Raw genomic sequence first — 25,209 nt, forward strand, 5'->3', positions numbered from 1 at the left:
CCTTTCACCTACCTTGATCACTACAGTGACCCCGGGGGAGGCTTCCTGATACTCAAAGGCAAGGGGCGGTCTCAGCCGATGACCCTGTGTACCCTGTACGCCCCGAATGTCCACCAGCACAGCTTTCTCTCCAAACTCTTGTCACGCTTGTTCAAATCGGATCATGGTTATTTAGTGGTGGGGGGTGATTTTAATCTGGCCCACTCAGCTACTGCGGACCGTCTGGCGACGACGCCCCGGCGGCCCTCAGCTAAAGCGCTTAGGGACTCTAAACTTTCGCCAATTGACCCGCAGACACGCTCTGATATCTGGCAGGCCCTTCACCCGATGGATCGGCAGTACACGTACTACTCGGCCCCACACCAGCTGCACTCCCGCATAGGATTATTTTTTTTATCAATAATGCCACACTGAGAGTGGCCCGGCGGGCCCTTTTTCTACCAATCTCGTGGTCGGATCATGCCCCGAGCCTACGAACACTGGACCTAGAAGTCCCCGCAGTTAGGCCCTACAATTGGAAGCTTAACACCTTTCTCCTGCAACATCCCCCATCACAGGCGGAACTGGTCTCAACGTTAAAATATTATTTCGCTGAAAATGCAACCCCAGACATTGCTCTCCCTACTCTGTGGGAGGCCCACAAAGCGGTCATCCATGGTAAGTGCATGGCCCTTTCTTCTGCTTTGAAGAAAGATGCCGAGGCCACTAAATTGCAAACGGAAAGGGCGCTTGGGCAGTTAGAAAGGGTTATGCAGGCCTCCCCGTCGCTGCGAATCCTCCAAAAAACAACAAAGCTTCGCATGGCGTTTACATTACAGAGGAGGAAATAGAATTGACCATCAAGTCGTTACCAGCTCATAAATCCCCGGGTCCAGACGGCCTACCTTACGATTATTATAAAACGTTCCAGCCCCCACACATGGGTAGATTGTTCAATGCGTTTCTGCAGAATACCCCGGTTACTCCCGATATGCAACGCTCCTTCCTCACCCTGATACCCAAGCCCGATAAGGACCCCATCCTTTGTGCCAACTATAGGCCCATTGCGCTCCTGAATGTGGACCTGAAGATCTTTACAAAACTCCTGTCCCTACGGCTCAACATGGTCCTCCCTTCCCTCATTCATAAAGATCAGGTGGGATTAGTCCCTCTCCATCAAGCTGGCGACAATACCAGGAAGGTCATAGACTTAGTCGACGTCGCGAGTAGGGGGGCATCCCGTCCTTGCTCCTGAGTCTGGATGCGGAAAAAGCATTTGATAGATTGGGGTGGCCCTTCCTGTTCGCCACGTTTAAGCACATGGGGATGAGGGGACCATTCCTGCAGGCTATACGGCACCTTTACTCCAACCCGTCCTCCCAAGTTAAGACCCCCTTCGCTACCTCCTCGATATTTTCTGTCTCCAATGGCACGCGCCAGGGATGTCCCCTCTTGCCCTTATTATTTGCTCTGTGTAGAACCCCTGGCGGCGTCCATTAGGCGGAATCCGGCCATCAGGGGCGTCCCGGTTAGGGACAGGGAATTTAAGGTCTCATTGTTCGCGGACGATGTTATCTCACCCTGACCCAGCCCAGGATATCCCTGCCTAATTTACATAAGGAACTAGATCGCTACAGCGCCCTATCGGGTTATAAAATTAACGCCTCGAAATCGGAAGCCCTCCCGGTAAATATACCGCCCCTGGAGGTTGAACATCTCCGATCCACTTTTCCATACCATTGGAAAGCCACCTCCTTGAAATACTTGATACATATCACCGACCTTTGACTCTGTACCAGGCAAACTTCCCGCCCCTGTATGGCACCATCAGGCAGCTACTCTCCCAGTGGCGAAAGCACCAGATCTCCCTTTTCGGTAGGATGGCTTCGGTGAAAATGACGATTCTCCCGAAACTCCTACCTTTTCCAGACCCTTCCTATTCCCGTACCTTACCACCACCTGAAAAAACTACAAGCGGACCTGCTCGATTTCACACGTAACTACAAACGCCACAGAATTCCCCGCTCTAATGACAGCCTCCCGCTCAGACAGGGGTCTGGCTTTCCGGACCTCGTTAATCACCAGGCGGCCTAGCTCCGTGCGGTGACCTCCTGGTTCACTCAGCGGTCATATAACAGATGGAAATCCAAAATCTTTGGTTGGCCCCGGCTCACCCTAATAGTATGCTCTGGAGTGCGGCAGTACTGGTTCCCCAGGCCCAATTACTGGGAACTATGTCTCATTTACAGGGCCTATGGCACAAGCTATCTAAGATACATGTCTTGTCTTTGGATACGTCGCTCCTGACGTCCTTCCTATATCACCCTAAGATGCCAGATAGCCTGACGTATGCGATGTCCCATCCATGGTCATCCCGGAATCTTTTCCATCTGGGGACCTTGGTGGACCCCAGATCGGAGATTGCCGTCATACGCTGACCTTCAGTCCAAATTCAACCTCCCGAGACAGAGCTTCTACAGCTATCTGCAGATACGACACTACGCCCAGACCATAGCCTCTGACCTGCGCTTCTCCCCGCCCTCCGCTTTTGAGACCATAATCCTAGAGGGCACGGCGCAAAGGGGATTGATATCTGCTATATATAAAATACTCAATGCCCCCTATAGCTTTAAAAGGCAAACACTTATATGCTCAAGTGGGTGGAGGAGTTGGGCGAGGAGCTCACGGGGAAACAATGGCAGACGATATGGTCCCGGGCCTCAAAAAAGCTCTCTACGCACGCTCTACAGGGAGAACGCGTACAAAATTATATTTATCTGGTACATGACCCCGGACGTTCTTCACTCCATCTACCCCACCACCTCCAACAGATGCTGGCGGTGCTTAGCCCACAGGGGTACGCTGTTCCACATTTTTTGGCAGTGTCCCCTTATAATTCCCTTCTGGGAAGAGGTCCGGCACCTCTTGTCTGATCTCTTGCATTGGCCAGTGGTCCTGGATCCTAAGACCTTCTTGTTGGGCATTCCCTTCCCTAAGCTGATGAAGTCCCGTAAGAAATTGTCACGACACATTCTGACAGCGGCGAGATGTCCAATAGCCCTACATTTGAAGAAGGTGCTGCCCCCCGCTCTCGGTGCACTCCATACTAGAATCAAGGACATTGAGTTGATGGAGAAAATGACCGCCAGGATACAGGACCGGCTCGAGGCCCATGATGCGGTCTGGAGCCCAAGGAACTCTGATCGAAGGCAGGGACCACACAGCGATTGCCCCTTCTTCCCTTCCCCTACCCTCCCCCTCCCCACTCCCTCCCCCTTTTTTCTCATTCGATATGTTCTCTCTCCCCCTTTCCTTACCCTTCCCATCTCCTATCGTCCCCGCCTTTGTTTTCTCTTTTTTCCCTCTCCTTATCGCTCAGTTTTACTATTCCTTTTTGTTTGCCTCTATTCTCTGGCTTGCGCTTTCATGCGCTTCATTGCTCCTCTAGAATGCTGCTTTGAAGATAACGATTGGAATGAGTAGTTAATATTGTTTGTAGATGTTTATACCCAAGTATTGGGCTACCCTACTGGACCCTATGATGGGCAACGCCACTTTTCTAACTCCAGGGTCGGCCTGGATGTTCGGAGGAGCCCGACCCGGCCTGGTCTGTGCCGGCCCCGGGGGGCTCCCTGTGATGGGCCATTGGGCGGGAGGTCCCTAAGGACTCCTATTTTCTTGCCGATTTAATGTGATGCAGTAATGCATGAAGTGTAATTCACTGTTTGAAAGAATAAAAAGTTAATTGATAAAAAGAAAACCTAGGCTACAGGGCCTTTGAAAGGAAGCGTTTCCTACCCAGATCGTGACAATTGATGGCTTCCACCAGACCTTCCTGGGTTGGGGACTACCATTTCCCAAAGCCCTGATACATCTGGTCATGAAGCAATAGCAGCTTCCTCTACTGGATTCCCAGGGAGGTACAGATGTCTCCCAAGAGATTCTCCACCCCCTCAAGGGAAAGCTTGGAGCAAGGAGGGTCTAGAGGGCTCACCACCCAACCCTGCTCCCTATGACTCCACCTGGGAGCCTGAAGAAGCACTAACTGGCTCCTCAACTTGTCACTAGTGCCCCCCAATGCCCCTCCATTAGCAGAGGAGAAGACTGGAAGGCACAACACTCTGCTGAACTGGCGAGGGGCTGAAGGGGCATGCTGGGGATTGCAGTTCCTCAGGCTTACTGCACAAAGGGCCTGCTGGGCATTGCAGTACTCCAGCTCCCTTTTTAAAAAGAAATGCGAAGCCATACTCCTAAGGAGAGTGTCCCTAGGACCAAACCACCAACAAGGTCCAAAAATAGAATTTGGGTACAACAATGCATGACCACGCAATTATCAGTTAAAGCAGCTCAGTGTCAAACTGTAAAAAGTGCTCTGGTCATTGAGTAGTCTTCCGGGGCTGAAGTATTTAAACACTTCATCCAAGATGCTTTTTTTATACCCAATCATGTTACGACATGTTGCCAATAACCCAATTTGTAAAATGTTCTTCCTTGTTAGCATCACTTACAGGGGGGCACAAAAGTATTTAGTCAGCTGCCAATTGTGCAAGTTGTCCCACTTAAAAAAATGAGGCCTCCAATTGTCACCATAGGTATACCTCAACTATGACACAAAATGTCAAAACAAATCCAGACACTGATTTCTGAAAGTTTATTTGCAAATTATGGTGGAATATATTTAGTCACCTCCAAACAAGCTTTCTGGCTCTCAGACCTGTATGTTCTTTAAGAGGCTCCTCTGTCCTCCACTCATTACCTGTATTAATGGCACCTGTTTGAGGTTGTGGACAGGTATCTTGATAACAAGTTCAAACAGTCACACTCCAAACTACACTATAGAGAAGACCAAAGAGCTGTTGAAGGACACCATAAACAAAAATTGGAGATCTGCACCAGGCTGGGAAGACTGAATCTGCAATAAGCTTGCAGCTTGGGGTGAAGAAAAACTGTGGGAGCAATAAATAGAAGACACACAAGACCACGATAATCTCCCTCAATCTGGGGCTCCACGCAAGATCTCACCCCGTGGGGGTCAAAACCATCACAAGAATGGTGAGCAAAAACCACAGAACCACACAGCGGGACCTAGTGAATGACCTGCAGAGAGCTGGGACCAATGTAACAAAGGCAACCATCAGTAACACTATGTTGCCAGGGACTCAGATCCTGCTGTGGAAAACATGTCCCCCCTGCTTAAGCCAGTACATGTCTGGGCCCATCAGGTTTGCTAGAGAGCATTTGGATGATCCAGAAGAGGATTGGGAGAATGTCAGATGTAACCAAAGTAGAACTGTTTGGTAGAAACAACTGGTCGTGTTTGGAGGAGAATGCCGAGTTGCAACCAAAGAACACAAATACTGTGAAACATGGGGGTGGCAACATCATGCTTTGGGGCCGTTTCTCTGCAAAGGGAACAGGATGACAGATCCATGTACACGAATGAATAGGGCCATGTATATTGTGAGATTTTGAGTGCAAACTACCTCCCATCAGCAAGGGTATTGAAGATGAAACGTGGCTGGGTCTTTCACCGTGACAATGATCCCTAACAAACCGCCCGGGCAATGGAGTGGCTTTGTAAGAAGCATTAAGGTCCTGGAGTGGCCTAGCCAGTCTTCAGATCTCAACCCCATAGAAAACCTTTGGAGTTGAAAGTCAGTGTTGCCCAGCGACACCCCCAAAACATCACTGCTCTAGAAGAGATCTGCATGGAGGAATGGGCCAACATACCAACAGTATGCGACAACCTTGTGAAGACTTACAGAAAATGTTAGACCTCTGTCATTGCCAACAAAGGAGCTATAACAGAATTGAGATGAACTTTTGATATTGACCAAATACTTATTTTCCACCATAATTTGCAAATAAATTCTTTAAAACAAAAAAAAATAAAAAAAAAAATAAGACAATATGATGGTCTGGATTTGTTTCCACATTTTGTCAGTTGAGCTATACCTATGATGACAATTACAGGCCTCATCTTTTTAAGTAGGAGAACTTGTACAATTGGTGGCCGACTAAATACCTTTTTGACCCACTGTACTATGCCAGCTTTTTGTTGCCCTGTTCAAGCTTTGAGATGTGTTGCTGCCATTAATTTCAAATTTACCTTAATGTGGTACATTCTCAGTTTAAACATTCAATGTGTTTTCTATTGTGAATAAAATGGGTTTGATACTTGAAACACTTTTTTTATGTAGATTTTACACAGGGTTTTAACTTTTTGGGGAATTGGGGGTTGTAGAATTTAAATCTTATCTACACGCCAGATAACTTCACCTGGAGTTCTTTCTGTAGATTTGTGCAAGCCCCCAGGGATTGGGCCACCATGTGGTCCGTAACTGGGAAGTTGCCTGGAACTTGAACACATTTCTTGATCATCGTGGGGTTGAGTCCATTCAGATATTGGCTTCCAAAGAAAGAATCCTCCTTCCATATCTTACTCACTATATCTGAAATACAAGAGTTTTAAAAATTGATGCATAAAAGCAGCAGCTAGTGGGTTGTCAAGTGTACAAGTGGCTTAAAATAGAACTAAAAAGGCAGGAACACTCACCAGTAGTGTTGGGCGAATGGCTCGGCCCAAGCACGAGTTGACATTGGTTGTTCGCCCATTTGGGGAAAACTCCATGCTGCACTGGAAGCCTTGATTGGCTGAAGCAATGAAGGCTTTGCCCAATCAGGGCACAGAACACTGTCAGAGCCATGATTGGAGAAAGGAATGACTGTGCCTAATCGTGGCTCATTGACCCACCCCACAATAAAAAGGTTCCTTCCCAGAGCAGCCATTTGCAGTGTGATATTGGAGTGGAGATAGAAAAAGGGCATTGTTCATTGCTACTAGCGAGTTAGTGTGCCATTGTTATTCTATTGTGAGTGTAGTGTCAGTGTAGTGTGTATATAGTGAGTGCAGCACGAGTGTAGTGTGACTATTTTAACTTTAGTGTATCTGGGTAGGTTTACTGCAGTATATTGAATTACATTTTTACTGCAGTATATTGAAGTGTGCTAGTGCAGTTTTACTGTAGTATAGTGAAGTAGATCAGTGGAGTATGTCTGTAGTGAGTCCTCAATTGCAATAAACAGCACTTTCCATTGATTAACGTGTATCCAAGTACACAATTCCTTGTCTATTACATTTTGTTCATAAATGGTTCAACAGTATTTTATTACTGAAGAGACTCAGCAAGCCTCTTCCAAAATACATTGACTGTAATATTGTATATTTAGCCTTTAAATCTGATTTAAAGCTGTAGTAAATTTCAGGGTTTAAACCCTGCAAGACAATTGCAAAATGTGCTAGTATGCATTGTGTACAAGCACATTACGAAATACTTAGCTTAGAAAGAAGACCTCTAGTGGTGCACTGTCACCACTGACAGGGCTTCTGTCTTCAGCCTTCCTTCCAGGTTCATGTGCTCCGGCCATATGACTGGCCTAGCCACTATGATGTCAGTTACAGACCGAGGCACAGACCTCTGAACAGATGGCACGGGTATGCCGCCCCTGCAAAGCATATGCACTTGTGACAGGGGAATAGATCCCTTTGATTCCCTTAAGAGGTAATCGGATATTCCCAGGATCAACTTTCCCTATAAATGTTAGTATTTAGTTATGTGCACCTAGGAAAAAAAAAACCACAGGCTTTTTTAAAGCAATCTACTGAGCTGGCCAGAGCCACCTCTGGAGGGATTCTATTCCACATCCGATACTATGAAGAAACCTTTCCATATTTGGAGATTACATTTTTCCTCCAGACGTAAAGAGTATCCCCTTGTCCTCTGACGACTTTAAAGAGGAAGTAAACCCTGGCCGATACTCCCCCCCCCCCCCCCCCCCACCCCCCCCCCCCAAAAAATTTAAACATTCAGTAGCTCATTAAAGGATAAGCTATTGAAATCGGCCCTAAAACAAGGTCTGTATATAACTTATTTAGGGTCTCTTCATTTTTAAGTATTGGCCGTGCCATTTTTTTTGTAGAAGTTTACCGAAACTGTCACTTTCACCCTTACTCTAAAACCTCACGCATGCACCGGGAGTATCAGGAACAAGAGAATCTGCAGAATCACGAGATTTCTCCTCTGCCACTCAGAGGGGAAGCTCATTCACAGTAATCTCCTGACATGCAGGGAATTCCCTAACGGTACACTTTACATGCCATTAATGAAAGATCATACTGCGCAATCACGCATGATGTCATTTACGAAAAAAAGTGATTTTCATTGAAATTACAGAAGTACACTTTCACAGGCAGCAATTAGCTGCCTGTGTTATCTACTATCTGAACAGTATAAGTTGTCTGAGGATGTTGACTTATTCACTTTAAAGTGATTGTAAACCAAGTTCCCTATATGGACCGCTTCTGTATTTGTACATGTTGATTATATCCCCCTTAATCTCAAGAGAATTTTTTTTTTTTATAATACATATACATACACATATATACACACACACACAGTTCCTCCAATCTCCCCATAGCTGAGCTCCTTGTGCCTCTTAGCTGCTAGATTGCCCTTCCCTGCACTCTCCAGTTCAGATATCCTTTTATGTTAAACTTACCTTAAACCTCCCCTTACCCCATCTATGAAGCAGGCAGCATGTTCAGTGGCATTCTTTTTTTGTGGTTTGGCTAATGGTGCCTTCCGCCATGCATCCCACTCCTCCAATAGGATTGCCTGACCTTTTAGCTAATCAGGAAATGGGCATTAGCTCCACACTTCCTGATTGGCAGAGAGGCAATTCAGTGTTAGAAAATTGAATATGCATTGGATTTTCAAAACACCTGGGTGGGAATTGAGCACAATGCTCTGTACCCTATTTTGAAGCCCATGGCTCCAATCAGGTGCTTCAAAATAAACCATGCCATGCATGAACCTATCCATTAACCATATAGGGGGTGGCATGGATAGAGGGGGCGGCGCATGCGCCCTTAATGAAAAGGCCACCGCTTCCATTTTTTACCTGGTCTTCCTTTTGGGTTTGCATACTCTGGCTGTGTGACTGGCCACAGCCGCAATGATGTCACTTTTACGAGCCACCATTTATAGCACAGGACTCTAAAGCACATGCGCCAACAATGTCACTGGCTGCATGTATAGTAAATAGCGCACATTTAGGATATATTTACACTAACTATAAGTAAGCCTTACCTATAGGTAAAAGCCAGAGATGGGAGTTTACTACCGCTTTAAAGATGCAAGCTTAAAGTGGTTGTAAACCCTTACAAACACACTTTGACCTACAGGTAAGCCTAGATTAAGGCTTACCTGTAGGTCCAAGAAATATCTCCTAAACCTATACAGTTTAGGAGATATTTGCCTGAAGACAGGCACCGCTGTTCACAGCACATGCGCCGTAGATATCGGCGCACTGAGCGCGGCATCGTCCACAACGAAGATGCCGCATCAGCTCCCTGCGCATGCGCAGGAGTGAAGTCATCGCAGCTTCACCAAATGACATCAGCGAAGCTGCGCGACTCCGAGAAGATGGATGCGCCGGACTACAGGGGACAGCGGTGACTTCACTGGCTCCTGTGTCAGGCAAGTGACATAATGGACTACTATGCGATGCATAGTAGTCCATTATGCTTTGCCTTTGCAGGGAATGAAAGGAAGTAAACTCATCAGGGTTTACTTCCTCTAAGCTGGCTATAGATGGATCAAAATTTTGTCAGTTCAGCAACAGGCTGAATTTTGATCCATGTGTAGCCCTTCATTTGACAGTAGTTGATTTTTAGATTAACTTCTGTTGAACATGTTGGAAGACTTGTCAATCAGCATCTGCATTAGTGTATTCTATTGACAGCAGAGCATCTTGTCAAAATAGGAAACCCTGGTATGGGGGGGGGGTAAGATTACTCCATCCACCTCACTTGTGAGGATGGGGGTGGATAACAAAAAAAAAAAAAACAAAAAAAAAAAAAAAAAAAAAACAAACACACACCCTAATTAAGCTTCATGCACACGAGACGCAGATGCAAACGCTGCTGGACACATGTTGAAACAGTCGTTTAGAAACGCGCGGTTTGCCACGATTTTTCTCCAGTCATCTTCCAGGACGGCACACCTGAGAGATGACTGGTCCACCTGACAGGAAACACAATCAACAACAAATTTAAAAGTCCCCACCCCCCCTCAGACCCTTAGTTCTTGATTGTGTTTCCCACAGGATGGCAGCGAAACCAAGTTTCCCTTTAACTTTTTTGTTATGGGGTCTGGGACCCCGTTTTTTCCTTGTGAGGTTTTCTTCCTGGGACTTAGCAGACAGGGTCTGTTGTGCTCCCTTGTAACCCCCAGGGAATACTTGGGGGGGGGGGGTAACCCTCACTCAAGGCCTCCTTAGGGAGCTTTGTTAACAGCCTCGTGGGACAGGGGAGTTGTCCCAGTAGTGCTATTCCCCTTTCATTCCTTGTCTTTTTTCCTACCTTCAACAAGTCGTTGGTGGAGTGAGGTGAGCTGCTGTCTTCCGTAGTGCGGAACGCGGATGGCGTGCGTTCCAGCACTACGGCGCATGTCCGGAAGTCCAGAGGCGTCACTTCCGGAAGCCGGGTGTTTCTGGGGCGGCTGGACGCACCGGCGTGCGTTCCAGCCTCAGGGCGCAGGACCGGAAGAGGCCTACGTCGTTTCCGGACGACGGACCTCTTAAAGATGGCGCCGATCGGCGCGTTATTTAAACAGAGCGGGTGCGGCGTGAAGCACCCAGTCTCCTCTTCCGGTAAAACGTTCTTTTCGGCAGCACCTATAAGACAACAAGGGGACGCTCAAGATTGTACCTGGTCCAGCGATCCTGCAGGGCAGCAAATCGCCATGGAAGTGGAAGGTCCGTCTGAGCAGACAACCATTGAGGTCGCCACTGGGGGTGAGTGATCCAACTATGTTTAGGGGCAGGGTACTCTGGGGTAGAGCTCCTGTGCCCCTTTTAGGACATGTGTAGCTAATTGTCTGTTTTTGACTATTCCCAGGGACCGAAAGCTCTGCCCAGGGGTCAGCTGCTAGGTCTAAGGGAAAGGCTACTTCAAAGTCCAGGCGTTGTGGGTATTGTAACTCTAAGTTAGCACAAGACCACACCAAACCTTTCTGCGATCGATGTATCATCAAACTCGCAGGCAAGGAGACCACTCAGGTCGTGAAAGAATGTAGGGCCTTACAAGCAGAAATGTTGGCCACCCTTCAATCTTTTCAATCTACCCTAGTGAAGGGTTTGGAGGAGGTACCATAAGAGAGAGACTACTCAGTTACAAGAAAATTTTTCCACATCTTATGCGGAAAGTTCCCAGGGCCAAGTCTCCCTTTTATCTGAGGTGGAGGAAGGTCAGGTCCCACACTGTAGTTCTGGAGAGGAAGATTCAGACCAAGATAGCCAGGGGGAGGCTAAACTTGGGGGACTTTTGTTCTCGAGTGAGGACATGGAAGGTTTATTAAAAGCCATTTACACCTCAGATATCCAGGTTCCCTCTGCTCAAGTCTCAGCGCAGGACAGAGTATATAGAGGTTTAGGAAGGTTGCAGACTAGAACCTTTCCCATCCACCAGTCTCTGAAGGAGATAATCCTCAGAGAATGGAAGGAACCTGAACGCAAGCTTCTCAAACTGAAAGCTTGGAAAAGAAGGTGTCCCTTTAAAGAGGAGAAATTTTTTAAAGCTCCTCGCTTGGATGCAGCCTTAGCGCAGGTATCTAAGAGGTCCGATTTATCCTTTGAAGATTCTGGAAATATCCAGGATCAGATGGATAGAAAGTCGGAGACCTTACTCAAAAGCGCCTGGGAGGCGAATGCGGCAGCAATGGCGCCGGCTCTAGCTTCCGCCTGTGTAGCCAGGAATGCAGACACCTGGCTTGGCAAATTAACGGATCACGCTTCCCGCAGTAGGGAGACTAAAGAAATTGTAGACTCGCTGGAGGTAATCAGTCGAGCGGTAGCATATGTGGCAGATGCAGCGGTGGAGACTGTTAGGACCACAGCTAAAGCAGCAGCACTTTTGAACTCCGCCAGGAGGGCCCTATGGGTAAAGACCTGGGATGGAGATTTTACTTCCAAGTCTCGCCTATGCGGCATCCCCTTTGAAGGTTCCCTGCTGTTTGGCTCAGGCCTAGATCAGGTTTTGTCCCGATCTACTTAAAAAGGGTAAGAAGTTCCCGGTAAGGCCCAAGAGGGAAAGGGGTAAGACATTTTTTCGAGGCCCCTACTCAAAGACCCATCATAAGGGGAAAGCTGAACAAAGGAGGAAGTGGAACTTGGGAAAAGGAAAAGAAAAAAGTGCAATTCTTTTCTCCAGCTCTGGAGCCTCTCAGAAAGAAGGCAAATGACGCCACCGTAAAGGTAGGCGCAAGACGCAGCGACTTTCTTCCCCAGTGGGAAAGGATTACGCAGAGTCCATACATTTTAAATCTTTTAGAAGTGGGGTACAGACTGGAATTTCAGACTCATCCCCCACAGGAGTTTCTGGTTACTTTTCCTCCCAGGGACCCAACCAAGGCAGAAGGGTTACTGAAAAATCTAAGGGAGCTAGCAGAGCAAGGGGTTATTGCTCCAGTACCAACCAGTCAGCTTGCCCAGGGTTTTTACTCACACGTATTTGTGGTTCCAAAACCCTCAGGCAAATTTCGGTTGATAATAAATTTGAGAAGACTCAACCGTTACCTACTTCACAAAAAGTTCAGGATGGAGAGTATTTACTCAGTAAGAAAACATCTGCAGAGAGGAGTCTTTATGGTCACCCTGGACCTAAAAGACGCTTATCTACACGTACCTATTGCTCCCGAACACCAGAAGTACCTACGCTTCGCAGTATGCATACAGCAGAGAGTACAACACTGGCAGTTCAGAGCTCTTCCCTTTGGGCTGGCGGCAAGTCCAAGAGTATTCACAAAGGTGATGGCCGAAGTAGTAGCATATCTACATCTGCGAGGGATAGGGTTAATACCCTACCTGGACGACTTGCTGATCTACAGTGTGGATCAGAGGCAAGCAGTAATAGACAGACATCGTATTAGAAACTCTGGAGACCTTGGGCTGGATGGTCAGCCGGGAGAAGTCCTCACTGACTCCATCTCAATCCAAACTATACCTGGGCTACCTGTTAGACTCGCAGGCACAGAAGGTATTCCTACCAAGAGAGAAGGTCCAGAATGCGGTTGTCACCCTTCTCGAAACAGGAGAAGCCTCTCTGAGATATATAATGAGACTGCTGGGTCTCATGACGGCCTGCATTCCGGCAGTAACCTGGGCACAACTCCATTCTCGGGAGCTTCAGACTTTCCTACTTGCCTCATGGGGAGGAAAAAGAGAAACATTAGAGTACAGAGTACCCATCACAGAGGAGGTATCTCGTTCTCTGCAGTGGTGGCTCGACCCACAGAATTTGGTGAATGGTCGCCCCTGGTCCCAGATAAACCCTTTGGTCTTGACCACGGATGCCAGCGCTTGGGGGGCTCATCTGGGAGACAGATATACCCAGGGGCCCTGGAACTACAGCCAGGCCAGGGAATCTTCCAATTTCAGGGAGCTTCTGGCAGTAGGCAAAGCCCTAGACTATTTCCGGGAGGAACTGCAGGACAGAGAGGTTCAGGTCCTTTCAGACAACCTAGTCACGGTGGCATACCTAAACCACCAAGGGGGGACAAAGTCGGACAAACTAAGACTGTTAGCACAGCAGATCCTTGTGAAAGCAGAAAGGAAGGTCCTTTCACTGTCAGCGATTCATATAAAAGGCTCACTCAATCTGCAAGCAGATTTTCTAAGCAAACAGCCCATCCTTCAGGGGGAATGGGCATTGAGCAAAGAAATTTTTCTTGGTGTGCAGTCATTTTGGCAAGCCAGAAATAGATTTGTTCGCTTCCCGAGGGAATGCGAAGGTACTCAGGTTTTTCTCCCTTTACAAGGATCAAGAAGCAGAAGGGATAGACGCTCTGGTACAGGTGTGGGATTTCAGGCTGGCTTATGCCTTTCCCCCCCATTAGTACTTCTCCCCAGAGTCCTACAGAAATTAACCTACTCAAGGTCAGACCTGATACTGATAGCACCCTGGTGGCCCAAGAGAGTTTGGTTCCCCACCATTCAGTCTCTCGATAGCTCCCCCGCTGCAACGAGATCTACTCAGTCCGGGTCCAATCTTTCACCCCGACCCGAGTCGTCTCTCTCTGACAGCATGGCTGTTGAGAGGGAAATACTCCACGACAGGGGCTGTTCGGAGAGAGTGATACTCTTCTCAGTAGGAAAGACGTCACCAGAAAAATCTATGCAAAGGTCTGGAAAGTCTTCTCCCACTGGCTGCGGTCTAAGGAGGGGGCTCTCCAGATGATACCTACCATCCTAGACTTTCTTCAAGAGGGGGTTGACCAGGGGTTGGCAGTTAGCACCCTAAAGGTCCAGGTGGCAGCCCTGTCCGTGTTTTTTGATAGGAAGCTAGGACAGGAACCGCTGATAAAAAGATTTGTCGGCCAGGGAAAGGGTAGTCCCAGTTAGGTCGGTTAGTTGCCCTCCATGGGACCTGTCCCTGGTATTAGATGCCCTAACAAGGGGGCCCTTTGAGCCGGTGGCTCAAATTTCTGTTAGACTTTTATCATTTAAGTTGGCCTTCCTCCTGGCCATCACTACGGCCAGAAGGGTGGGTGATATACAGGCTCTGTCGATTAAAGAGCCGTTTTTGCGCATCCTAGAGGATAGGGTAATCCTCACTCAGGATCCTCTTTATTTGCCAAAGGTGGCTTCATTATTTCACAGAACACAGGAGATTATTCTCCCGTCCTTTTGCCAGAATCCCAAGAATAAGGAAGAGGAAAGATTCCATTTTTTAGATGTCAGGCGTTGTCTCCTAGTCTATTTAGAAAGGGTGAGAGACTTTAGGAGATCCAGTCATTTATTGATCACCTTCTCAGGGAAGAGAAAGGGTCTACAAGCATCTAAAACAACGATAGCTAGATGGGTTAGACAAACCATATGCATCGCTTATAGACAGGCGGGTAAACCAGTACCAACCCGCCTTAAGGCGCATTCAGCCAGATCCCTAGCGACCTCCTGGGCAGAAAGGGCAGGCGCCTCAATCGACCAGATCTGCAAAGCAGCAACATGGACGAGCCATAGAACCTGAGGCACTACAGAGTGGAACTGTTATCCCCTCAGGATTTGGCATTTGGCAGGAAGGTCCTACAAGCGGTGGTCCCGCCCTAAAAGGTAGGCCTGTACTTCTTGCTTATCCTCTCAGGTGTGCCGTCCTGGAAGATGACTGGAGAAAATGACCAGTTACACTTACCGGTAACGTCTTTTCTAGGAAATCTTCCAGGACGGCAGGCCTACTTCCCTACCCTTGTTTTATTGGTGTGGTATATTGATTCCTCACAGAATGTTCCCTCCGACACCGGTGTGGGATTTTCTTTACCATAACTGAGGGTCTGAGGGAGGGGTGGGGACTTTTAAATTTGTTGTTGATTGCGTTTCCTGTCAGGTGGACCAGTCATCTCTCAGGTGTGCCGTCCTGGGAGATTTCCTAGAAAAGACGTTACCGGTAAGTGTAACTGGTCATTTTACCGCGATTTAGTGGCGTTTTACCGCGTTTGGGTCTAGAAGCGTTTAGTTAAGCTAACATCATAGACCCTCCCCAGCTCAAAAAAACAGTATTATTAACTATTTCAGCAATTTTTTGAGACCAGAGTGAGTAGCAGCAGCTGTGAGAGCTGCAGTGTACTTGTATTTAGCGTGTCACCTGCCACAAGTTGGGGATTGTCCACCTGCCACAAGTTGGGGATTGTCCACCTGCCATGTCACTTGCCACAAGTTGTGGATTGTCCACTTGCAATTGCAATTGTTTAAAATATTTTTCTAATGGTTTTTCATCATTTGCAATAATTTGAGATTTTTATCTAAAAATAAAAAAAGGTCACCTTTAAAAACGCATATAAACGCAAACGCGGCTAAACGCGGGTGCCGCGTTTAGCGTCTGAAACTTGGAAATTTTTGCTTCTGAACGCATTTTGTTGCTTCTGGAAAAACGAGATTAAACGCAACTGCATAAAAACGGAAAAAACGAGACTGTGTGCATGGACACATAGGATAACATTGAATGAGTTCAGGGGCAGTTGAAAAAACTGTCCAACTGCATCTGAACGCGTGTTTAACTGCGTCTCGTGTGCATGAGGCCTTAGGCTAATGCAGGGCCAACTCTGCACCTGTTGGATAAAAGGGTAGTTAAGGGAAGGAGAAGGTGAATATGTGGGGGAGGATGGGTGCACTTGTTGCTTCCACCACAAGCCCCCCCCCCCATGAAAAAAATAAATAAAAATGCAGTTCAGGGATACTTTGTTTTACAGACCAAGCTTGAATTACTGAGTTCATGTTCAAAAAGCATACGAGAGATTCAGAAGCAGATTTTAAATTACAATACCTGAATACTGTGATCTTCGCAGGGAGGACACTAGTTTGATGTCTTCCAGGATATGCCATGAATCAGCATTTAGGGCATATCCATTCAGCTTTACTTCTAAGCCACTAAGAGAAAAAAACAATTAATACCAGTGTTATTGATGGATACAGGGTAAACAGAAGTCTGTACCCTGTAAATTACACACAATATCCAGCCTTTCCTTGCAGATTTTATCTGAAGAGGCAGAGCTACCAGACCATAGACAACAGCCAATAAACCAGACATGCCAGGTAACAGCCATCCCGAGGTTTGGACACCAGGGAAGTTAAGCCGCCTTACCCTGGGGCAAAAAGATTGTTTGGCTGGTTATGGCCCTAAAATCCCTCAGTGAGGAGCACCAGACGTATGCCAACCATATTTTTAAACACATGTGCATTCCAATATAACAATTTTGTAAAATGTTAGTCAATTATAAAGACATTATGAATTTGACATGTAGAACGCATTTGTTTTATTGTTCTCTAACGCATACTAGACTTCAGTAGCCAGGTGCTGGACTACAGAAACAGACATAGGGTTTACTAAAGCTGGAGAGTACAAAATCAGGCTCCCTTCTGCATAGAAACCAATCAGCTTCCAGATTTTATTGCCAAAGCTTAAAGGGGTTGTAAAGGTAAATATTTAAACCTTAATGCATTCTATGAGTTAGGGTGAAACATTTCACAGTACCGGCGCTTCCAGTCCCCCCCGCTTTACTTACGTGACCCCTCGAAAGTGCCACGCTCTCCCAACGTCCTCTTTGCCGCTGATTGGCTGCAGTGGATGGATTGCAAGCAGCACAGCCATTGGCTTGCGCTGCTGTCAATCACATGCAACGAGGCTCATGCTAGGGGCGGGGCCGAGTGATGGTGAGCAGCTATAGCCACCGGCTGTATCAAGGGAGCGCGCCCGCAAGTGCTTCTCACCATGTGAGGAAGCTTGCATAAAACGTGAGAAGTACTTGCGGGAGGAAGCAAAGACAGCCGCCAAGGGATCCCAGAAGAGCAGGTTTGGGGGCACTCTTTAAACAAAGTTATACTTCGACTGTGCAGGTTTTGCACAAACAAGTTTACAACCCCTTTAATTTAACAAGCTCAGGTTAGAAGCTGACTGGCTACCATGCACAGCTGCACCAGCTTTAGTAAATCAACCTCAAACCACTTTACAGACAGGTTTACATTATAATTCTACTGCAATGCTGGACATTTACCTTCCAGTCAGCATGGAGAGAGCTATAGTCTGGACTTCTATGCAGAACACTGAAAATTTTATTAAATTAAAATTATTCACAATTTATATAGCACCAACAGTTTATGCAGCCCTTTACAGTGTAAAGGGGGATACCACATTTACAGTACAATTACAGGAGGGCCCTGCTTGTAGAGCTTACATTCTAAGGGGAGGGGGTGGTACAAAAGGCAATAGCTGCAGAGAGTGATTTGATGGGGGTGGCTCGGGGACAGTTAGGTGGGTGTGGGATAGGCTTCCCTGAATGAGTTTTCAGGGATCTCCTAAAAGGTGAACAGGCTAGGGGCTGATCAGATATACTGGAACAGGGTGTTCCAGAGGATGGGAGAGGCTCTGGAGAAGTCTTGAAGGTAAGCATGGGAGGAGGCAACAAGGGAGCTAGAGAGCAGGAGGTCCTGGGAGGAGCAGAGTGGAGGATTTGGGCGATCTTTACAGAGGTTGGTGATGTAGATAGGGCGATGTTGTGAATGGCCTTGTATGTTATGGTTAGCATTTGGAATTTTACACTGTGGGGTAGGGGGGAGCCAGTGAAGGGATTGGCGGAGGGGAGCAGCAGTCATGGATCGGTTAGTGAGAAGCATTCCTAGCAGCAGAATTCATAATAGACTGAAGGGGGGGATAGCCTGTTTAAGGGTAGGCCATTAAGGAGAGAGTTGCAGTAGTCAAGGTCCCACTACAGCAGTGTTTTATACTGTTAAGCGCTTAACCTATTGTACACATGTGAGTTTATTACTTTTATATAATACGGAATTACACTATTTTGGTCCCCGTTTTCCTTTATATGTGCTCAACTACTCCTATGGATTTGTATGGCTGGAGATAAAGTACTTCCCAGCACACGAAAGGATTAGCTATATTTGAAATCCCCCTGGAAAATGCACTGCTGAAGGAATCTGCATATATATGCATGAGTTTGTGATCCTCCAAATGTAAATTTGTGTGGATCCAACAAATCTGGTAAGCATTCAATTCACTTGGCGACGGGAACATCACGTGGTGAATGCATGATTTTTTATGAAGGAGGTGCAAGATATTTCCTGCACACTTGTGGACCATACACGGATATTATACACAAGAGACTTTGTATTTTCTTGTTGGGACTTTAATTTCTCTTTTATTTTAAACCTTTTTAGAATCACTTTATAGTCACAGGTATATGCATACATTGCTATAAATCTCATAAACAATTAATTGCTAAGTCTTATATGTTATGTGCACTATTTCACATTGTGAATTTTCACTGAATATATTAGGTATAAGTTTATACATATAAGATGTTTTTGTAAGGATGGCATAAACATGCCTGGTTTTTGAAGCGCTACACTTTTATACAGCATTGATTACTTTACACTTTAAACCCTAGTGGTGTGTTAGCAGCTTTTTGTGTTATATTTTTATAAGTATAGTGCAGTGTTTGGTTGAAAGTTTTTAACTCTAAACTGGTAACCTGTGAAGGTGTTTAAAGTGTCACCTATGCAGAATTTTAAGCACTGTAGTTTGCTTCCACGGGCAGATGCAATTTTAAAGTTGTCATGTTGGGCATCTATTTACTCAGCATTAGCCCTTTCACCAAAAAAAAAAAAAAAAAAAAAGTTTTCTAGCACAAAAAACTACCAGTTCCACTTACTGGTAACAGCATTTCTGGGAAGTCTTCCAGGATGGCACCTTTACAGACGACTGGTCCACCTTAGAGTCCTTTAGAAAATGACCAGTTACACGCAACAGTGTTTCTGGGAAGTCTTCAAGTTGTCTTCCAGGACGGCACCCTGAGACAAGATCAAGTAGCTCAGGCCTACCTTAGGAATGTCCGACAAGCAGTTGTTCCACCCTACCAAACGCCAGACCCTGAGGGGACAGCAACTCCTCCCTATAACACCGCAGGAAGGTGTTCTGGCTTGTCCTTGTAGCGGCTCTACATATCTGCTCCACCGAAGCTCTGGCCTTATCTGCTTAAGAGGTTGCCAGTGATTGGTACGGCAGTCCTGAGGGACATTAAGGCACATTCCACCCAGACTGGTCATAGGCTAAGGAAATAGCATGTTTAATCCATCCAGCTATGGATGCTTTAGATGCTTGGTGGCCTCTTTTGGCCAGAAAACAGTGTCATTACCTGTTAACTACTTCTTCCAGGAATCGTCCAGGATGGTTTACAGAGATAGGCTCCTCCCACCTAGCACAGCAAACACATGATCCACATCATAAAAGCAACACACATGCCTTAGCCCCTCAGTATTAAATAACCAAAGGCTTCAGAATAAGCAGTCATTAACTTTAGATAGCGTAGCTTTAACTTTACTCTGCTTTACATTGCTAACCACCAAAAAAGGGAGGGAGGGAACTGATGCTGTCCTAGAAGATTCCTGGAAAGTAGTTAAGTAACAACACTTTTTCCAAGTCATCTTCCAGGACAGCTTACAGAAGACAAAATAGGACTACTTGATCAGGGTGGGACCACAGCCTGCAGCACTTTCCTGCCAAAAGACTGGTCTTGGCTGGCAAGCAGATCCAGTCTGTAATGCTTTATGAACATCTGAAACCTGGACCGGTTGCAGCCTTGCAAATCTGGAGGGTAGACGATCCTGCCCTTTCAGCCCAAGTAGAAACCGCTCATGGAATGAGCATTTATCCCTAATGGAGGTGTCCGGGATGATGCTTTGTATGCCTCCACGATGGCCTACTTCATCCACCTTGCGATGGTATTTTTTAGATACCCTTTTACCCCTGTTTGAACCTGCAACCACCACAAACAGGCTGGTGGAATATAGCCATTCCTCGGTGCGCTCTATGTAGGCGATCAAGCATCTCCTGACAGGATTTCTGCAAAATTATGGTATCATGATCTCTACCAACCAATGGAAGTTAGACAGTACTTTAGCGAGAAATGCAGGATCCAGCAAGAGGATAATCTTGTCCTGCAAGATGCAGAAGGGCTCAATTACTGAAAGCTCCTGTATCTCACCAACCCTCCTAGCAGAGACTAGGGCCACCAAAATCACTGTTCAAGGTTAAGAGCTTTATGAGCAGTTTGTCTATTGGCTCAAACTGTTTTACAAAGACCTTGCAAAACAGTGGATAAGTCCCAGGGAGGGAACCTCCTTGACTTTGAGATCCACTGACAGCTGATGGATGCAAGAAGTCTCTTGACCAGTCTCAGAGATGGAGTTTTAATAATCCTGAGAACCAAGACCTTTGGCCAGAATGGTGTGATCAGGATAAGCTTCATGCTCAACACTTATCTTCTGGATAATCTTTGGAATGAGGGCAAGAGGTGGTAATGCAAACACCAGATTTACCTCCCATGATTGGGATAGGGCATCTAAGCCCAGACTGAGATGCTCTCTGTAGAGAGAATTGTTCCACCTCCCTGCTCTGCATTGTAGCAAAAAGGTCTATTTGTGGGATTTACCACTTCCTGTTCGATTAAAGCACCATTCTGTCCAAGACCAAATCTCCCAGCTAATTGATGTAACTTTTCCAGACCCCTCTGTGTGCCTGAATGGTCTCCCCACCCTTGACCGCTGTTACCCTTGGTGACCGCCAGAGGGTTGTGTTGGGACCAAAGTCAACCTGCAGAGAAATTTGCAAGGATCAACCACTATTGAGAGTTTAACTTCCTATGGGATCTGTCTGCCTCTGAAGAGAGTCCTTCCTTCCATCCCAGACAAAGCATGAACGCCTGAAGTACTAGAGTATGGAATTGTGCCCACTGGACTCCTGGAATAGCTGCTGTCAAACCAAGAACCCTCATACCCTGGATGGAGAACTCTGTACATACACAGAGGCTGCTCAGCTCTACAGTTATCTTTGCCATTTTTGCTTTCATTAGAAAAATCTTGGATGTAGTTGAGTCTATTAGGTATCCTAGGAATACTATACTTTGAGTAGGTACCAACTGCGACTTCCCCAGATTTGGTAGCCACCCCAGATGCTGAAAGCATCTGATAGTTGTGCTCTGGTTTTGTTTCACTTTTGTAAGAATTTGACCTTAGATTGTAAAGCTAGATCAGCCATTTCCTCTGCAGATGAATCTTCAGTCATGTATACAGGAGCTGAAGTGTGAGAAGCAGATGCACCACCAATTGCTTCTAATAACTCACCCTGGTTTGCCATGTCAGGCATCTCTGGAGAGGATGACAGTGGCATGACTAGTTCCCAGAGCCTAGGGGTGGAAACCTTGGTACCCTTGTGGTACACTGGAAGTCAAGTGTGCCAAGCACAAAGCAGAGGTGCTTTAAGAAACAAGTTTTGGTATTTGCTGAATAGTTTTGACAAAAGAAAACAATGTCACCACAAGGATCAGCCCTTGATGCAGAGTACCATAATACTTTACATGCCCAGGGCTCCTGCTTTTAGCGACAGACTCCTGTCTTCAGCATATGAGCAGAGAGTCTGTGTTAAGCCTCAGGTGAGAACCTGATTACATAGTGTAAGCAGTTACCACACCTCTCCAGAAGACGGGGAGGAGAATTTGTCAGCAGTGTTTGTTAGGCTCCCAGCTTTAAAGGAAGACTTCACTTTATACAAAAAAAAAAATATATATATATATATATATATATATATATATATATATATATATATATATCTGCTTTTGTATGTTCATAAACTACTGCTGTAACCCCTTAAGATCCTTCAGAAGAGCAACACCATCTGCTCAATTAAGAACCCCCTCTGGCTGCAGATCTCTCCAATCTGGTCACAGTCTGGCTGCATCAGATCACTCACACAAACTAGCAAGGTTTGCGCTCTGAAGAGGCTGTGGGCCCCTATCTCCAGGAGAGCCTCTCCACAGACAGGCCATGTGATCCCAAGATCCAAGAGTTCTTCAGAAGTTGTTGTTTCTCTCAGAAGGCAGTTTGATTCTAATAATTCTTGGGCCACCAAGGGGCTCTTGGTTTCCACCCTTACAGGGTTGATCCATAACCCCGCCTCTGCACCTACCTGTTCGTGGGACCTTCTTCAAGGTCCAGTCTGCCACCCAGACCCCAGCTTCTTCAGGCTGATGGCCTGGCTCTTGAAAGGCAGAACCTGCGAGAGAAGTGCCTATCGGACAGAGTAGTGGATACTCTAAGTAGAAAGCCAGTCACAAGGCGTATTTACGCTAAGATGTGGGGTTTTTTTCTTGCAGGTGTCATGTGAAAGGGATGTTCAAACAAATTCCTGCCACTCTGTAATTGCTCCCTATGTGGGGGGGGGGGGGGGGGGAGAAAACAAAAACCCACACGTCAATTTTGTTTGGGAGCCACGATGCACGACCGTGCAATTATCAGTTAAATCGTCACAGTGCCTAATCGCAAAAAGTGGTCTGGTCTTAAGCCAGAAAAGTGGTCCGGTCTGAAAGTGGTTAAGCCATAAATCAAGCATATGCTCCATGCATGTAGTGGCTAGTGTTGGCTTAAAGCTAGCGGAGCAGGCTTCCCACGCCCTCTTTAAATAACCTTCCGCCTTTGTTCATTGGCTCCTTTAGGGTGCCCAAGTCCTCAAAGGAACCCTTTGAAACTTTAGATAGGGAAGCGTCCAGTCTGGGGCACTTTTCCCACAACATTGTATCTTGCTCTTTAAAGAGAAACCTTTTCAAATTCTTAGGGAAGAAAACTTCCCTTCTCTGGTTTCCTCCATATACTGTCTTTCTAGGGACATATGTACCGGAAAGGTTCTGCTCTGCTAAGGCTGAAGGCCTGCATATAAAAAGGTCACGTACAGACAACTCCTAGTCCTCCAGCTCCAGGGTGTCGTTTATAGCCTTTAATAGTTCCCGTTTCCTCTGCAGAACCTTTGATGAGCTTGTCTATATACAGTCCTAACATGCACTTTTCTTCCACCCCCAAGGCATTTTCTGGGTGTCTTTTGCCATCTCTGGGCTTAGTCCTGAAATGAATCAAATGACAAACACCAGCACATTGCTTCCACTGAAGACAATACCCATAACAAAAACACCCTGTGGATAACAATTCTAATCCAAGAACCTTTTTAAATAAAGTACCCACTACCAGAGGCTATGCTAGTATGTGCGACATCTGTCTACACCAAGCTTAACAAAAACAGGCCCTACAAGACAACACCCCCTGTGCCCCCCACAAGAGGATAAGAAAAGCAAAGGAGTAGTCCGCCCCCCATTTTCTTACCTTAGGGCCTGAATCAACAGATGGTGCCTCCAGACCTGCTTCCATGGATCCTGCCGTCGCCATGCTCCTGGAAGCCTTCAGCACCATCTTGCTATTTGGTCCCTTATATAAGGAGGTGTGGAGAATGCGGAGCGGCGCTGAGGATCTGATGCCACCCTCCGGCACAGCCCTGTTGACCCCAGCTAGGCTTCAATGGGAGTACCAAGTTGGCCGCCACTGGACTTTCTGCCAGGTCACTTCCCGTCACCCAGTCCTGGAAGTTACCTCATCACACCACGCCACCAGCATGAGCCACATGCTGAGGAGAGAAGGCCTGCACATGAAGATCTCTGTAAACAGCACACAAAAAGTACCCGGACCATACAGAGGCGTGTGCCTCTACTAGGAGAACACCCTGCTATGCCATTTTAGATGGACCCACTCAACCTCCTCCACTCCTCACAGATCTCACTGAGGCTACAACTCAATTGGGAGAGGGGGTCCCTTAATTTCACCCCAGACGGCTCTCAGGTCACTGGGTGGCCCAAACTGACTCATACCCCAGAAGTACTACCCCCGTTTGCCATGGGTATGGACATCGGGAGGCCCCTGCCATTTAGCACAAAGGACGGAAAAATAAACATCTGTTTGGAGTTCCAGTCTGGCCAGAGGAAACAAATACTGAGGGGCTAAGGCATATGTGCTGCTGTAATGTGGATCATATGTTTCCTGTGCTAGGTGAGAGGAGCCCTTCTCTGTAAGCCATCCTGGAAGATGACTGGGGGGGGGGGGGGGGGGAACTAATAGATGGACCTTTGAAAGTAACTTTCTAATTAAGACATCTGACATCCAGATGAAAATAAATTTCCCTCTGATTTTGTGGATTGTAACGAAAGGAAGCACTACTTGAGTTGTATGGAACATGGATGCTACCTTAGGGAAGTACAGGGGATATAACCCTGTCCTCAAGCAAACGAAAAAAAAATGGTTCTTTAATCAAAAAGGCCTGAATATCACCTACTCTCCTGGCAGATGTGATCACCAGTAGAAACATCAACTTAAAGGTGAGAATTTTGAGGGGAACCTGATCTATTGGCTCAAAACAGAGCTTTGTTTAACCCCTCTAAAACCAAAAAGGTAATGTCCAATGGTGGAAACCTAGACAGCTGAACAGGGGGGGACAGCTTATCTGACCAATAAGAACCTCTTGATCGGGGGGGGGGGGGGTCTAGCGCCAAGTGTTCATCCAAAACACAGGACAAGGCTGCAACGGGTGCCTTAAGGGTCTTTGTTGCCAGTCCCTGATCCCCTCCATCCTGGAGCAATTACAGAGTGGCAGGAATTTGTTTGGACATCCCTTTCACATGACACCTGCAAGAAAAAAACCCCACATCTTAGCGTAAATACGCCTTGTGACTGGCTTTCTACTTAGAGTATCCACTACTCTGTCCGATAGGCACTTCTCTCGCAGGTTCTGCCTTTCAAGAG

General features: G+C 46.6%; 1 protein-coding gene across 1 annotated transcript in view; it reads right to left on the reverse strand.

The window, feature by feature from the left end:
* LOC143983849 (polyunsaturated fatty acid lipoxygenase ALOX15B-like) overlaps nt 1-25,209 on the reverse strand; it is a 112,677-nt gene that overhangs the window by 51,494 nt on the left and 35,974 nt on the right. Inside the window, exons 5-6 of the mRNA XM_077483949.1 lie at nt 16,355-16,458; nt 6,259-6,431 (exon numbers count right to left, since the gene is read on the reverse strand). Coding sequence (XP_077340075.1) covers nt 6,259-6,431; nt 16,355-16,458 — 277 coding nt within the window. The remainder of the gene's footprint in view (nt 1-6,258; nt 6,432-16,354; nt 16,459-25,209) is intronic.

This window comes from Lithobates pipiens, unplaced genomic scaffold (genome assembly GCF_037356315.1).
Source record: "Lithobates pipiens isolate NorthernLeopardFrog02 unplaced genomic scaffold, aLitPip1_a1.2 Scaffold_16, whole genome shotgun sequence".
Classification (NCBI taxonomy): domain Eukaryota; kingdom Metazoa; phylum Chordata; class Amphibia; order Anura; family Ranidae; genus Lithobates; species Lithobates pipiens.